Below are 17,979 nucleotides of genomic sequence, written 5' to 3'. Positions count from 1 at the left end.
TAGGGTGATTCCTCCAGATTTGTTCTTTTTGCTTAGTCTTGCTTTGGCTATGCAGGCTCTTTTTTGGTTCCATATGAATTTTGGAATTGTTTTTTCTAATTCTGTGAAGAATGATGGTGGTATTTTGATGGAAATTGCTTTGAATTTGTAGATTGCTTTTGGCAGTGTGGTCAACTTTCACAATATTGATTCTACCCATCCATGAGCATGGGATGTGTTTTCATTGGTTTCTGTCATGTATGATTTCTTTCAGCGGTGTTTTGAAGTTTTTCTTGTAGAGGTCTTCTGACTCCTTGGTTAGGTATATTCCTAAGTTGTTTTGTTTTGTTTTGTTTTGTTTTTTGCAGCTATTGTAAAAGGGGTTGAGTTCTTGATTTGATTCTCCGCTTGGTCGCTGTTGGTGTATAGAAGAGCTACCAATTTCTGTACATTAATCTTTTATCCAGAAACTTTGCTGAATTCTTTCATCAGTTCTAGGAGCTTTCTGGAGAACTCTTTAGGGTTTTCAAGGCAAACACTCATATCGTTAGCAAACAGTGACAGTTTGACTTCCTCTTTTCTGATTTGGATGTCCTTTATTTCTTTCTCTTGTCTGATTGCTCTGGCTGGGACTTCCAGTACTATGTTGAAGAGGAGTTATGAGAGTGGGCATCCTTGTCTTGTTCCGGTTCTTTGAGGGAATGCTTTCCACTTTTCTCCATTCAGTATTATGTTGGCTGTGGGTTTGTCATAGATGGCTTTTATTACATTATGGTATGTCCCTTCTATGCCAATTTTGCTGAGAGTTTTAATCATAACGTGACGCTGGATTTTGTCAAATGCTATTTCTGCATCTATTGAGATGATCATGTGATTTTTGTTTTTAATTCTGTTTATGTGGTGTATCACATTATTGACTTGCATATGTTAAACCATCCCTGCATTCCTGGCATGAAACCCATGTGATCATGGTGGATTCTCTTTTTGATATGTTGTTGGATTGGTTAGCTAGTATTTTGTTAAAGATTTTAGCATCTATGTTCGTCAAGAATATTGGTCTGTAGTTTTCTTTTTTGGTTATGTCGTTTTCCTGGTTTTGGTATTGGGGTGATGCTGGCTTCATAGAATTAATTAGGGAGGGTTCCTTCTTTCTCTGTCTTATGGAATAGTGTTGAAAGGATTGGTACAAATTCTTCTTTGAATGTCTGGTAGAATTCTGCTGTGAATCTGTCTGGTCCTGGACTTTCTTTCTCGGTAATTTTTTATTACCATTTCAGTCCTGCTGCTTGTTATTGGTCTGTTCAGAGTATCTAATTCTTCCTGATTTAAGCTAGGAGGGTTGTATTTTTCCAGGAATTTTTCTATCTTTTCTAGGTTTCCTAGTTTATGTGCATAAAGATGTTCATAGTAGCCTTGAATGATCTTTTGTATTTCAGTGGTGTCAGTTGTAATGTCTCCTGTTTTGTTTCTTAGTTAGGTTATTTGGATTTTCTCTCCTCTTTTCTTGGTTAATCTTGCCAGTGGTCTGTCAATTTTATTTATCTTTTCAAACGATCAGCTTTTTGTTTCATTTATTTTTTGTATTGTTTTCCTTTGTTTCGGTTTCATTTAGTTCTGCTCTGATCTTGGTTATTTCCTTTTTTCTGCTGGGGTTGGGTTTGGTTTGTTCTTATTTCTCTAGTTCCTTGAGGTATGACCTTAAAATGTCAGTTTTTACTCTTTCAGTCTTTTTGACATGGGCGTTTAGGGCTATAAACTTTCCTCCTAGCACTGCCTTTGTTGTATCCCAGAGATTTTGGTTAAGTTGTGTCATTGTTGTCGTTCAGTTCGAAAAATTTTTTAATTTCCATCTTGATTTTGTTTTTGACCCAATGTTCATTTGGGAACAGGTTATATAATTTCCATGTATTTGCATCGTTTTGATGATTCCTTTTGGAGTTGACTTTCAGTTTTATTCCACTGTGGTCTGAGAGAGTGCTTGATATAATTTGTTTCTTAAATTTATTGAGGCTCGTTTTATGGCCTATCATATGGTCTATCTTAGAGAAAGTTCCATGTGCTGTTGAAAAGAATGTGTATTCTGCGGTTATTGGATGAAATGTTCTGTATATATCTGATAAGTCCATTTGTTCCAAGATATAGTTTAAATACATTGTTTTTTTGGTGACTTTCTGTCTTGATGACCTGTCCAGTGCTGTCAGTGAAGTATTGAAGTTCCCTACTATTTTTGTATTGCTGTCTATCTCATTTCTTAGGTCTATTAGTAATTGTTTTATAAATTTGGGAGCTCCAGTGTTAGATGCATGTATGTTTAGGATTGTGATATTTTCCTGTTGGACAAGGCCTTTTGCCATTATATAATATCCCTCTTTGTCTCTTTTAACTGCTGTTGCTTTAAAGTTTGTTTTGTCTGATGTAAGAATAGCTACCTTTGCTTGCTTTTGGTATCCATTTGCATGAAACGCTGTTTTCTACCCCTTTACTTAAGTTTATATGAGTGCTATGTGTTGGGTGGATCTCCAGAAGGCAGCAGATAGTTGGTTGGTGAGTTCTTATCCATTCTGAGGTTCTGTATTTTTTAAGTGGAGCATTTAGGTCATTTACTTTCAATGTTACTATTGAAATGTGTGGTACCATTGCATTCCTTCTGCTCTTTGTTGCTTGTGTACGTTGGCCTGTTTTTTGATTTTGCTTTTTAACTTGTATTTTTGTTTTTTAGGTCCTGTGTGATTTAAGCTTCAAAGAGGTTCTGTTTTGATGTGTTTCCAGGATTTGTTTCAAGATTTAGAGCTCCTTTTAGCAGTTCCTGTAGTGGTAGCTTGGTAATGGCAAATTCTCTCAGCATTTGTCTGAAAAAGACTGTATCTTTTATATGTGATGCTTAGTTTCACTGGATGCAAAATTCTTGGCTGATAATTGTTTTGTTTGAGGAGACTGAAGATAGTGCCCCGATCCCTTCTGGCTTGTAGGGTTTCTGCTGAGAAATCTGCTGTTAATCTGATAGGTTTTTCTTTATAGGTTACCTGGTGCTTCTGTCTTACAGCTCTTAAGATTCTTTCATTCATCTTAACTTTGGATAACCTGAGGACAATGTGCCTAGGTGAAGGTCTTTTTTGTGATGAAATTCTCAGGTGTTCTTTGTGCATCTTGCATTTGGATGTCTAAGTCTCTCCCAAGGCTGGGTAAGTTTTCCTGGATTATTCCCCCAAATATATTTTCCAAGCTTTTAGAATTCTCTTCTTCCTCAGGAACACCAATTATTCTCAGGCTTGGTCATTTAACATAATCCCAGACTTCTTGGAGGCTTTGTTCATATTTTCTTGTTCTTTTTTCTTTGGCTTTGTTGGATTGGGTTAATTAGAAGACCTTGTCTTTGAGCTCTGAATTTCTTTCTTCTACTTGTTCAGTTCTATTGCTGAGACTTTCCAGAGCATTTCACATTTCTCAAAGTGTGTCCCAAAGTTTCCTGAATTTTCGATTGTCTTTTCTCTAAGCTATCTATTTTCTGAATATTTCTCCCTTCACTTCTTGTATCATTTTTCGGATTTCCTTGCATTGGACTTCACCTTTCTGTGGTGCCTCCCTGATTAGCTTAATAACTAACCTCCTGAATTCTTTTTCAGGTATATCAGAGATTTCTTCTTGGTTTGGATCCATTGCTGGTGAACTAGTGTGATTTTTTTTGCGGGGGGGTGTTGATGAGCCTTGTTTTGTCATATTACCAGAGTTGGTTTTCTGGTTCATTCCCATTTGGGTAGGCTCTGTCCAAGGGAAGGTCTAGGGCTGAAGGCTGTCATTTAGATTCTTTTGTCCCACGGTATGTTCCCTTGATGTAGTACTCTCCCCCTTTTCTTATGGATATGGTTTCCTGTGAGCCAAACTGCAGTGATTGTTGTCTCTCTGCTGAGTGTAACCACCCAGCAAGTCTACCCCGTTCTGGGCTGGTACTAGGGGTTGTCTGTACAGAGTCCTGTGATGTGAACTTCTGTTGGATTCTCAGCCATGGATACCAACGCCTGCCTGTTCTAGTGGATGTGGCTGTGGTGTGCAGGGGACTCTGTGAGGGTTCTTAGTTTGGCGGTTTAATGCTTTATTTTTGTGCTGGTTGGCCTCCTGCCAGGCAATGGCACTTTCCAGAGAACATCAGCTGTAGTAGTATCCAGAGGGACCAGCGGTGGGCAGGGCCCTAGAATGCCCAAGATTATATGTCCTTTGCCTTCAGCTACCAAGGTGGTTAGGGAAGGACCATCATATGGGGGCAGGGTTAGGCATGTCTGAGCTCAGACTCTCCTTGGGCAGGTCTTGCTGCTGTAGCTGCTGTGGGGCATGGGAGTGAGATTCCCAGGTTACTGGAGTTGTGTCCCTAGAGGGATTATGGCTGCCTCTGCAGAGTCATGCAGGTTGTCAGGGAAGTGGGGGAAAGCCGGCAGTCACAGGCCTCACCCAGCTCCCACACAAACTGAAGGGCTCGTCTTACTCCCGTCGTGCCCCCAACAACAGCCCTGAGTCTGTGTCCAGGCGGAGGGCAAGACATGCTTGAAAACTTGCCCCAGGCTACTCGTCTCCCAGCTGCAAAAGAAAAGGGCTTGGTTCTCGCCTGTGGAGTCTGCACACCGGATTTGCACCCTCCCCCAAGTTCTGGCCAGGAGGCTTCTCGCCCTGTTCAAATTGTTACAAAGTTCCGCTAGAGATTTCCTTCTCCCTGTGGAATTTTATTCCCTGCTCCTCTGGCTGCCCTCCAGATGGATCCCTGTGGTGCCAGGCAGGAATGGCCTGCTAGGGGACCCAGCAAGCTTCCAGGGCGTTTCTGCTGCTTCCTCTACCCCTGTATTTCACTCGGCTCTCCAGATTGACCCAATTCCAGGTAAGGTTGGAAACTTTTCCAGCAAACAGACCTTTAGTTTCTCCAGTGGGGGTGTGTGTTTGGGAGTGGAGGCTCTCCCTTTCCCACTTCTGCAGTTGGGGCACTCAGTATTTGGGCTGTCTCCCAGGTCCTGCAGGAGCAGTCCGCTTATGTCTGCATCCTCTCAGGATTGCTCGTTTGTTCTTGCAGTCAATCTAGAGCTAGAATTCACAATGCAAGCCTCTGCATGCTGCTGTATCTGGAGCTGCAATCCAGTCCTGCCTCCCATCAGCCGTGATGATCTTACCTCCTCTAAAGACCAATTCTCACTCTATTTATAGTGTTTTCTACTTGTAAAATTGGTCAGTTAAGGACACTGTTATTCAGAGAATGGTGTAATCAGTTAATAGGATCTATATTTATTTTATAGTCCATATTTTAATTATTTATTATAAAGTGGCAACGGTAAATATCTGCCTCACTTATCTTGTATAAATATGAGGACAATTTGTGTATTTTCTGGAGGGACATTTTGAGTTCAGAAGGAAGACACTGAAAAATTCCACATGGTACTATATATTCCCATTAGGCATTTTAGAATTTAAGGCTATAATTTAAAACTATTATTGATTATTCTAATTCTATAGGACTGAAAAGGCATTTGCAGAAATACTCTCATTTCCCTGTTTCTATTTCTATTTATAAAGAACAAATAACTTACTTATTTAGGCTTTCCTATGTTCTCTGGGCCATTGATAAAGGTCACAAAATATTATACAGAAATCAGAGCCACAGAAAGATGATAGAACATATAGTGAAGAAATTAAAAGGAAAATTAATTGTTGAAGGAAAAATATTCATAGGACATAGAAATATGGAAGCAATAAAGCTGAAAGAGACATTGGGGTAGCAGTTAGATAAAATTAGAAATGATATTCTGTGATGTGCTGCTCCCCCAAAATAGTCAATTTAATTTTTGACTGTGTATGAGGGGGCATTCTGTCAGGGTGAGAGGAAAGGAAAATATAAATGTTTGAAAACAGACAAGCTTATAGAGCATTGATATCTTCTGACTTATTACAAGTTGGCACAGCTTGCTTTGGCTGGCGCATGACTGACAGGACACTCTTTGCTAGATTGGTTCTACCTGGGGCTGTGTTTGGAGAAGTGCTGCTGCTAAGGCTTACGTACTTTCAGCCCCCTCCAAATGTGCTCCCTAAGTGCCTTTAAGTATGCCCATTCAGTCTTCATGCATTAATTCGGTGAGTTGTCATTGTGTACAAGACATTGCTCTGGGTACCAGGGATACAGCAGTGAATTGCAATAGATGAAGGTCCCACACAGAGCTTACATTCTAGTAAGGGAGACTAACAGTAATCAAGATAAGTAAGAAAAGTATATAGGATGTCAGAAGTTTATTGTCTATCTCTCCTACTAGAATGTAAGCTCCATGTAGGAGAAAATACAAAGCAAGAAGGGAAGACTAGAAGAGACTTGTTTTACCAGTCCTTTAAGATTCATAATAACCATAAAGCAGAGTTACCAGCAAATTATTATTATTCCACTATTCCTAAAGTGGCTATAGGAAAGTATACTATTTGTACAGTGCTCTAGACATCACAGACAAGGTTACTTATATCCAGCGGTAGATGAACAGAGTTTTGCTACCCTACATCCCTCCTGTCTGACCTGAATTGTGAAGGGATCTTGACATGCCTTTGGCCACTTTGTACCAGGCACACAGGATGGAAGGCTCTACCTTAAAGTGTCATTTTTCTGCATGCTATTGAGGAAAGACCTGAACCTAGATTCACTAAAATTATGTTGTCTAAACGCATGATACCTGTCAGCATATTTTCTCCCAGAACTTATAACCATCACATTATTCCTTGCCCCTACTATAGCTTAGACAGGCATTTCTGTTATTTCAGCTTCCCTAGAACACTTGATATAAATCTAGGCACTTCAAAATTAGAAAGATAACAGAATACAGTAAATGTATTTTAAAAAGAAGAAAGGAAAAGGAAAACAACCAAGCATAGTAGATGTCTTCTGGGTTAAGAATTAAACTTGAGAAGTTCCTCTGTTTAGATGGGCCTTTCTTGGATTTGAAAGTAAAGAAGGGCCATTGATTGTATGTACCTAACTACTAAGCCCCATTTTCTCATCAGAACGTGAAATGGAAAGTTAGCAATTACGAGGTGAATTTGAATTGTAGACAACCTGCTAATGTAACCCTAATTTTTATTTGCTTAAATAGTCCAGATTGACTGTTTACACTGACTGAACTTACTGAATATTTGCCAAATAATCAATTCACTTTATTGCTGAAAATACCTCTTGAGGAAATGACATTAAGGAGTTATATCTCCTTTGTTAGTGAATAATCACTTCCTTCTAAAGATAGCAATGAAAAATCAACAGTAATTGCCTCTAGAATGTGGTGTCACTCAGAATGTGTAGACGAGTTGTCTAATATGTTTTTAGACACAGCTCAAATTAATTAGGCAATTGAAAATCTATACTTTGCCTTGTAAAGATGTTCAGAGTTGATTATCAGCACTTTAAAAGCAGGAGTATGATTTTTTTTAAGTTTTTACTTTTTCATGTTTCTTAAAATATAGTCTTTTTCCAAAGGAAAATATTTCTATTTAATGATAAATTTTAAGAGATAATTTGTTTGGATTAATGACTTCAGTTTGTAGGTGCAAAAATTAATTTAACTGATATTTGATGTCTAAATATTCTTTGAGACCTTGTGCTAGCATTTCTGTCCATAGTGTCTCTTAAAATTCAAGGCATATTAGCATATATGATACTGTACTACTTTTGAGTATGTGTACTAGTCAAGAAGTATAGCATTCCTCTTTGCAGTCAGAAGATATTCTAATCCTTTAAGTGATGTTTTCATGAACTAAATAACACTTTTCAGACAGTTTTTATTACTGTAGAGTTAACCTTGTAGCTTTTAGTTATCAGTTCCTCTATTCATTGTTGTATGCTACCTTATAATGATTAGTTAATGTAAGGGATAAGTATTGTAAAAGTTGACCACCAGGAACTCTGTGTTTTCAGTTTATCATTCATAATAAATAGTTGGAATCAGGGACTCTCACAAAGTTATTAATTAAAGAATCATTTAAGATAACCTATCTAAATATAAAATCTTCATTTATATAGATCACTAGTATATATAATCATTTGCCCTGATTATATATATTTCATCAGGTCCAATATTATCCTGTGATTTTGACTTTTTCAGTTTTCCAGTAATTCCAGTGAATATAAGTAGTCTCACTCCAAAAATCTCACTTAAAAAAAATTAAAAATAGCCACCATGTTTTTTACAGTTTTCTGAACCAATTTGTGAAAAATCCTTCGAAGAATTTGGCAGTAAAGGTGGCAACTCTCCTTTCCTGAGCTAACTCTTCTCTTTAAAGATAAAAAAAAAATTTAACTAATTATTTTTGGAATGCTTTTAGATAAATAACTGAATAATAAGAATTTGTATTTGTACTTAAAATTATAAGTTTTGAGTTAATATGGAAACACTATTCCTTTTACTGCCCTCGTAGGAATAGCTTCATGGCTTTTAATGCTCTGTCCATAATTGTTGGAAAAAATAAGTCAGGGACCAGTGGTACCTAAGACAGACATTTTCATCCCTTTTATCGTATGTTAAGTCTTGATCTCCCTTCCTATGGCTGTCTTTACTTCGCTTGCCCTCTGTTAGCTCTGTCTGGTTCACTGCCCCTGATGGGTCTCTCTATGTCTGTTTATTGACTCTGGGTCTCTTTCTCATCTGGCTTAGCCTCTATGCCATGTCTTTGTGGCTTCCAGTTTCCCCAACCTGAAGACTCTGTCCTTCCAGCCCATGGAATCACATCCCCCCGGCCCAGATGTTTCTGTCTTCCCCTGCCTGACTGTGGTGTGCCTGGGCTCACTTGCCCTTCACTTCCCTTTGACGGGGGCTCTGTGTCTCCCTCAAGCCACAAGCTCACTGTCTGCTCTCGCCTACACATTCTGTGTGCCCCCATGTAAACCCTCTCAGTCTGCTCTGTCTTGTCATAGACAGACTGACAGCAAGTCACCAGTAATAAATCTGTCTGCTGGCCAAAATATTCCAAAAACATACATCTTCAAAGAAAACTGCATTGCTTTCTAGAGGTGATTTAGAACATCTAAAATGCATATTCTTTGGTACTAAAATGAACTTTCAGAGTGAACATTAGGCACTATACATAGGCCAAATATTCTTTATTTATAAAATCTCAAGATGTTCAGAGTTGATTATCAGCACTTTAAAAGCAGGAGTATAATTTTTTTTAAGTTTTTACTTTTTCATGTTTCTTAAAATATAGTCTTTTTCCAAAGGAAAATATTTCTATTTAATGATAAATTTTAAGAGATAATTTGTTTGGATTAATGACTTCAGTTTGTAGGTGCAAAAATTAATTTAACTGATATTTGATGTCTAAATATTCTTTGAGACCTTGTGCTAGCATTTCTGTCCATAGTGTCTGTTAATATCCCCTTCAGCCATACATTCCTGACCCTAACTATTCAATATATTGTACCAATAAATGAAAACATCTTATACCAGCTAGTTTATAGATGTTTTGCATAACTGCCTGCCACAATCCTTGAGAGAATTCAGTTGTATTATATAATTTCTTAATTTCTAAAGTGCTATAGAAGTGACTTGTTAAAAAAGTTGGGGCAAAAAAACATACACCTTACCTTAAGCTTTTTGTAGCAATGATTTCTATTAATGAGACTTTTTAAGGAGACCCTAAGTTAAAAGTTTTTGATAATCTAAAATCAAAATTGGCATGAAGATTCTTTTGTTATTAGCTAATATTTCATAAGTTTTAAGAAAGTAATGTAAGCATTTTCAGATTTTTTACTTTTATTTACTTTTTAAAAATTCTCTTCAGAGAAATTTAGTCTTCTGTCAATATTAATTTATATGAAATAGTAGCTAAACTTCTCCTTCTCAGTTTCCAGATGGAAGGTGATTAAATTTAAAATAAGACATTGTTGGCTGTGTATGATGGCTCATGCCTGTTATCATAGCACTTTGGGAGGCAAAGGTGGGGATAGCTTGAGGCCAGGAATTTGAGACCAGCGTGGGCAACATAGTGAGACCCTGTCTCTACAAAAAAATAAAAATGAAAATAAATTAGCTGGGCCTGGTGGAGCATGCCTGTGGTCCCAGCTACTTGGGAGGCTCAGATGGGCAGGTCACTTGAGCCTGGGAGGTTGAGGCTGCAGTCACCCATGAGTGTGCTCTGCACTCCAATCTGGGCAATGAAATGAGACCCCATCTCAAAAATAAAATAAGACATTGTTAATTTAAGGCCACAAATATAAGTGATTAAATATAACCAATATGTAGGAAAGCTGCTGTATGTTAAATTAGAGGTACTCAGTTTGAATATTACAGTGACAAGTATAGTCTTCCATAATCACTATAGTTTAGATTTTTGCCATATTTTTCTTATGAAGGAGTAATCACTCAGTTATTTGTTTTTGCTTTTCTTCAAAAACAATATCAAGCACGTAAAAATCAGCATAAGTAGCAAGGCTTGAATTTTTAGATAACCCAAATTTAATTATTTTACCAATTAGTTAATCATCTTCAATTCATCCCCCCAAAATTAGAGCCCAATTTCATGTCTTACCCCTGAGTTATTCTTGATTCTCTTGAGGCAAGAAACTAACTGTAAATATTTATTCTTGAATTACACAAAGATGTATTGAACACCTAATGTATTAGGCACCAATCTAGGCTCCAAGGATATAAAGGTATTAGGTATGACTTCTGCCCTCAAGGAGCTCACAGTCTCCTAGAAAGAAGTCTTGTGTTTACTGCAAAGATTCTCTGCTCCTAGTGAGAGAATGATCATTGAAATGGGTGGTGGGGTTGGGAGTAGGGGAAATAAAGGGCTTCTGAGCTCTTTTAGAATCCAAGAGTAACTCTTAGTTCACCAACACCTTTTTTTTAATGACACTCTGTTATTGAAGAGTTAGTGCATCTTCTGAAAGTATCCACCTTCCTTCCATACTTCAAGAAAATCTGACTTTTTACTCTAGATATTACAAACAAGCACATGTTACTTGTCATTTCAAACTCTTTAATAGTAGCATGTCAGCATTTACCAGGAAGATCTTTGGATTTATCATTACTGTGGGAAATTTGTATTCTCCCAAATATGTGGACAATTAATGGCCAAATAAATATTCACAATCACACTGTCTGTAAAATGGGGTAAGACTAGTATCATCTCATTGGGTTATATTGAGAATTAAGTGAAATAATTTATATTCTTAAAACAGTACCTGGCATATAGTAAGAACTTCATAAGTCTTCATTTTGCATAGTTTTGATATACACAAATTTTTGTTACCATAGTTTAGTTAAATAACATCAATTCCCCAGAAAACAAGATTCAAAGTTCAGTTACCACAATATATTACCTGTAGATGCATTAAGAGCAAACTTTGCCACTAGCCCTTCAGTCCACAGATCTCTATGTGAATAACAGATGAACATGATGATCAATGGCCAATCACATCACTTTTTTCAAACTCTGTCACTGATTGGTCACTTCATATCTGCTTTCAGTTCATGTACAGATGGCATTGTCTCCCATTTTACAAGAATGGATGATCAAAAGAGAGACTTGACCAACACACATGACAGTGCAGTAAAGAAATGAAACACTGGAAATGAAATTGAAAGTGTTTATGACAAAAAAGATGAAGATATCCCAGAGAAAGTGACACTGGCAAACAAAAAATCAAGACAAAAAAAAACTCTCATGTTAAATGAACTCTCAGAGCTATTTCACAACATTGAAAGTGCAAAGGATAAAATGTTGAAAGCTGATTGAAACTTAAGGTTATGACACTTTGCCCAGGCACAGAAAAGATAATGGTTAAACCATACCATAAGTGATATGATAAAAAGAAGGCAACTACTGATCAATCTACTTTAAATAAGTTTTTTTACATAGAAAAAAGCACTTTAATTCTCAATGTTTCTAATGTTTAAATTACAGTGTACTAAATAAAATTAGTTTTATTATTGTTTCTTTTTTCTTTTTAGGTAACAATAGAGGCTTTTAAATACTTTAACAAAATGTTAAAGGTCATAGAAAAATCACAATTTATCCTATTGATTATTATGATCACTTTGCATGGTTTCAGCTTGTATGTTCATTTTTATAGTCCCTCATCATCCAAAGCAAGAACTTCCTGTAGTTGTTATTAATAATTATTTTGTCCAGCAAGTCAAGTGTTATAGTTTTAGGGAAACTGTTCATTGCTTTTCAATATTTGAGAATTTAAAAACTTTGTCATTTCTTTCCTGCCTCTGTCTTTGTATTTTCCAAGTGTCTAAGTTCTAATTGTAGTCATATCTTATCATAGGGTTACCCTCAGAGCCTCCTGATATATTATACAGCAGTACAGTATTTAAACTCCTTATTTAACTACTCTTCAATATTCTACCCTATTTCTTCATTCTCCTAAGTCTTCTACTTAAATTTCATGCTAACCTTTTCCTTTTATTCTTCTTCCTGCTAATATTATATTCTTCCATACTCTCCTTCAACCCCTGAAAGCCTATCAGTTCTTTAATACATTGTCTTCCTTTCAAAATGACACCTGCCCTAGAACATATCCTTAAGAGAAAATTATTTAAATTCCTTGGCTTCTTCCTTATGTTTCATCTACCTGTCTGTCAATCAGAAAAGACCAATGTCTTGCTTGAATTTAAATTATTACAGAAAATTCTATGTAAGCAAAATGTAAAATTCTAACTGGACATTGACTAGATTAACACTTGCCAACAATGCCATGATTGGCAACAAAATAATAATTAAAAATAAATACTGTGCATTTTCACTGTATACACTTTGTACCTCTTGAGCCATGTGATTGTATAGGTGAATATTTAAAAAAAAATGAAATTTACATTAAGTAAATCGTCATAATAGAAATCTTGCTTTCAGTTTTCCACTCACAGTTGGTTTGATATAATTACTGCCAAGAGTTCTGAGGCTTTCAGAAGATGAAACCTTCATCTGCCTGATATTTTCTGCACACACGTAGAATGATGAGCAGGCTGCTGGGAGCTTGAGGAATGGACTAGAAGCAGATAAATTTTGATTTGGGCATGAGTATTTTGCTCAAAGAGAGGCTGACAACCTAGTTTGTTCTCTTTAAGACCTTTGGGATAATAGTGAGGTGACTGGAAGAGGATTCAGTTTGATAAGCTGACTGAATGCTGTCTGAATATTTGTCAGGTTTAAAATGCTGAAAGAAGTTTTTAATCTATATATTTAGGTAAATTTTGCTTGGAATTTTTTGTCTGGTACTACCTCTTGAATTTTCCATGGTCATTGCTGCATTTAATGCTAGTTAAAATAAGAGTTCGTTTTTCAGAAAAAAGCATCAGTGTGACTCTGTTTGGCTTGTTTCAGTTCGTAGTTTGCTAAAGAGATTCCAAGGAAATTCTCAGAGGCCTCAAACTTGTGATGGTAATAGCATCAAAGTCAATTAATTTGGAATCTCTTTAAAAATAATAATAATAATTCTCACAACACCTAAAAGAGTTATCTGCTGTAAACAGAAATTCTTTTCTACTTCTCATTTACTTCTCTGAGCCCATATCACATCATGATTACTAGTTTCCTTGGTCATAAGCTGTCATTTTTGTTAGTATATTTTATTGTGCAGTGCAATGAAAAATTTTTCGTTAAACCAGTTGTGCATCTCCTGCTCTAAAATGGAAGCAGAGTGATAATTTGAATGTAGAACATAGTGACTGCACCCTGACTAGAGTAATCAATGCAAGAACATCCTTAAAGCTTTTCTTCTGTAACAAGGGCAAACTCAGCTAAAAAGTTTGTTTAAATCATGCTTGGCATAACAAGAGCCTTTAAACTTTATCTATCTCTGACTATCTATGAATATACCTGACTCATCATCATAGTGCCTTTCAACTCAGCCCCAGTCAGCTCAACTGCTCTTCCTGCCTTTACAGATATTTAAAATTCCTTAAGGCTTCTGGTGAAGGCTGCAGGGCTTTTATACTTAATATCATTTTATTTTATAGCATAGGAAGTTCATAGCTCATGAATATCTCAGATTTGCAAAATAAAATGGAGGGCCTTTTCTCTGTATACTCTAAGTCTCTTTTTGGTCTCTGACTATGTGGTGGTTGTGTCATATTTGTGTCATGAGCATTTGTTTCAAAGCAGCAATTACATCATTACAGCATTACAAAGCAGCCATTTTAAAAATACTAAAAAGAACAGCAGCAAAAAGAAGTAATGTTTTTAAAAAGTCCTTCATAATCTTAATCTGAAATTAAAGAAATCAAAGAAATTATGTTAGCAACACTACTACATTATAGCATTTCTCCACATACAAGAGTAAAAGCATCTTGTATTACTGTTATTTACAAATGGCTGTTCTTTCACCCATGTTCTTGTCCTCTGTTATCTCCTGTAAAGAATAGTACTATTATCTATTATGAAAATTATCTTGAAAAGCAATAAATTATCCTATTTAGTAACTACCTTGATTTGATTAGCTCTTTTTCTATGTTATTACAACATAAATGTTCTTATTGTATGTACTTTATTAGTTTTTCTTAATTGCCTAACTTATCTTTAATGGCTCACTTTGCTTTATACAGTTTAGTAAAGATCCACACAAAGGATTGACAGTTAATCATTTCAGTGTATTTTCAGGTAGTTTCCAGTGAACTAAATTGTTGTAATGTGTGATGTTAACTCTTTCACTGTGAAGTGGGAGGCATCGTTCCTTAAAGTACTCAGCTGCCAGAGTTTTCCTGGATTACTGACTTTACTCCCTGGATCCAGAGAGGGTATTCCCAGTATCTAGTCTCTGCATCTTGTCTTCTGCCTTAGCCTTTTGTCTTGCTCCTTAACTAATATGATTCTTGAGGTCCTACACCTGCCCATCTTAGTGGCAATACCTTTACACCACAATGCCTGGTCAGTGCTAACTTACTAGGACATCTGCAGAGTGGGGAGACAATAAAGATCAGCACCATCTAGTCTGCCCTGCCCTCTCTCTCTCACTTGGATGTTGTTCTTAGATCTTCTGGTCGGCTCTGTTGCTTTATTGCAGTCAAAAAGAAAAATTTTTTTTTTTGGAGACTCTGCTACAGAGAAGTAGAGCTTCTTATAGACTCTTGAGCAAAGCCATGTCCTCCTCTGTCTCGAGTATGAGAAGCTTTTGGGAGGGATGCATTTGGAGGAATGATGAAGCAAGGATCACCTTCCTATCCAGTGAAATAACTGACCAACAGAGTGACATAAAAGGCAGATCACTCTCACATCCAGATGTTTTCATGGACTTACTATACTCAGAGCACTGTGACTAGCTTGTGTATTAGCATGTTACTTGGCACATAGGTACAAAATAAATGGTATGTCTATAATATGAATTTAGGTGGTTACATATCTCTTAGCTGGAGAACTAAGACATAAAACTCCAGCTGTTTAAGGCAGCAAATGTAGGTGAGTGGAAATCGCAGTAAGTTCAGAGGGGAGGGATGTCACTGTGGTCCAGAGTATAGGGCAAGACTTCTCAAAACTATGAAACTTGAACAAAACCCTACAAGGATGTTGATTCTTAACTCTGTGTTCACTGTTTCCTGCTTCTTATCATTTGTGGATCATGGCAATTGGTTATGTCTCCTTAGAAGAGGGAATTCTTAAGGAGAACCTAATAATAAAAATCCTGATACTTTTTATTTTTAAGCATTTCTGCTTAAAATAACTCTTTCAGAAAACCACCCTTGATTCCAAAGATCATAATAATAGAAAACTTCTTAACTTCCCTTTGGATGAGTATAGTTGTCCTGCTCTACTGACAGTTTCTCTTCTCCCTCATTTAGATTATAAATACATTGGGGACTGGAACCCATGTGTTTCTCATCCTTACTCTGTAATTCCCCATAGATAAGACTGGCCTGATTCTTACACTGTAATCTAATCACTTACTAAGAGTGATTTTTGTTGAAGGTGATGGATTAGCCTTTCAAATGCCCCAGCACAATCAGCACCAGTTGTCTTGGGCATTGCCATCAACTGCCTTTGTCTGATCTCTATTCTTGTTCCAACTAAATATGTTCCTGCTTCATTTCCCTGCTAACCCCATTTCCATAGGATGTTGAATATACTTTTGAGGAAATGGCAAGACTTCCCTTAAGAATATGGGCTTTTCTTTTTGGCAGTACACGCGCATAAACTGGGAGATATGCACATTGGTAGATGAGATCTGACCAAGTACAAAGAAAGCCTTAAGTGAGAGCATCCAAGTAAATTTTAAAAACCCAGGCTGGAGTGCAGTTGCGCAATCTCGGCACACAGCAACCTCCCGCTCCTGGGTTCAAGCGATCCTCCTGCCTCAGCCTCCTGAGTAGCTGGTATTACAGGTCCACGCCACCACGCCTGGCTGATTTTTGTATTTTTAGTAGAGACGGGATTTCACCATGTTGGTCAGGCTGGTCTTGAACTCCTGACTTCGTGATCCACCCACCTTGGCCTCCCAAAGTGCTGGGATTACAGGTGTGAGCCACTGTGCCTGGCCAGTGTTACTTTTTAATTTAGTAAATGTTTTTAGCCACTGTGTTTTAACTCAGTTTAAATATAATAAAGCTTTGCTCACATCTATTTGAACTCATGTTTTCTAATTCATTAAAAAATTTTCATTCAACTATTGTTTTTGAACCACTAATGAACCTTTTTTCCTGTTCTTCTCTTATGAAAATGGGCTGTTAGCCAGGCGCGATGGCTAACGCCTGAAATCCCAACACTTTGTGAGGCCAAGGCAGGCGGATCACAAGGTCAGGAGATCGAGACCATCCTGGCTAATAAGGTGAAACCCAGTCTCTACTAAAAATACAAAAAATTAGCCAGGCATGGTGGCAGGTGCCTGCAATCCCAGCTACTCAGGAGGCTGAGGCAGGGGAATCGCTTGAACCTGTGAGGTGGAGATTGCAGTGAGCCGAGATCGCGCCACTGCACTCCAGCCTGGGTGACAGAGCGAGACTCCGTCTCAAAAAAGAAAAAAGAAAAAAAAAAGAAAATGGCTGTTTTCAATATGTGGACCTTAGCATATATATTGCTTTCTCTTCTTTATCCTTCTTTGTGATCCAACTTTCATTCTGTTTGGCAGATACTGATTGCTTCGTGATTTTGAAAAAAATAGCATGTAAGTATACCTCAAGAGAATAGATACCAGCAAAGTTATTCTTAAATGAACTTCTGTATATTGCAAGCTGTTTTTTATAGACTGTCATCTTAAAATCTAATTGAAGGCAAATATGGAAGTCTTTTTACCATTAATGCTACAGAGATTCACTTATTTAACATTAAATAAATATTTCTTGACTTCCTTCCATGTTCCAGATATAATTCCAGGTGCTGAGAATCTAGCAGTGAACAAGACAGACAATGACCCTGCTCATAGCCAGCACACATTCTAGCAAGGGTTGCAGTAGAGATACAGATGACACATAACTAAGTACACAGCCTGTAGCGACGGCAGCCAATTTTCTGATTCTTTTTCCTTTACCATTGCTTCAAGGCCATATCTGCAATCTCAACACAACACAACACAACCTGTAGTGTTGGGCTGAATTTAGTCTCAAGGTTCTGCCTTCATCTAGGAAGAGGTATTTAAGGGCCCAGGAAGATGAGGCTAGGAAGGAGATGGTAGAATTCAGATGTTTTAGGAGACCCAGTATATAAGATTTGACACCCTGTGGAGAATAGAAAAAGTCAAGAACAGCTCCTAGGTTTAAGCTTGGGTGACCAAGTTATTGATAACTAGTTCAAGAGTCCCGGGATGAGAGGCAGGTTTAGAAGTGCGGATAATGAATTTGACTTGGGGCAGTGAAAAATACAAAACTGGAAATCAGAAGAGAAGTCAGAACTGAAATACAGATTTGGCTGTTATCAGCATTTCATGTAAATTTTAAAAGGAGACGGGGCAAGAAGAGTTGTCACTATAGCCAGATACGGCAGGATGAGGATTTTTTAAAAGTCCATTGCATTTGACAGCTGAAAAATCACTGATGACTTCAGGAAGACCAGTTTCAGTAGATGTGG

At 37.2% G+C, this 17,979-nt stretch overlaps 1 protein-coding gene across 13 annotated transcripts in view; it reads left to right on the top strand.

The window, feature by feature from the left end:
* The window catches only part of ARB2A (ARB2 cotranscriptional regulator A), a 480,464-nt gene that overhangs the window by 336,710 nt on the left and 125,775 nt on the right, over positions 1 to 17,979 (top strand). For 5 of the 13 annotated variants that reach the window (XM_055233328.2, XM_055233333.2, XM_055233332.2 and 2 more), the window contains one exon: positions 17,045 to 17,080. The exons of the other annotated variants lie outside the window; for them this stretch is intronic. In XM_055233328.2, coding sequence (XP_055089303.1) covers positions 17,045 to 17,080 — 36 coding nt within the window. The remainder of the gene's footprint in view (positions 1 to 17,044; positions 17,081 to 17,979) is intronic. 13 annotated transcript variants of the gene reach the window in all.

The sequence above is a fragment of the Symphalangus syndactylus genome, chromosome 11 (genome assembly GCF_028878055.3).
Source record: "Symphalangus syndactylus isolate Jambi chromosome 11, NHGRI_mSymSyn1-v2.1_pri, whole genome shotgun sequence".
Lineage (NCBI taxonomy): Eukaryota > Metazoa > Chordata > Mammalia > Primates > Hylobatidae > Symphalangus > Symphalangus syndactylus.
This window is presented reverse-complemented; position numbering and strand designations above follow the sequence as displayed.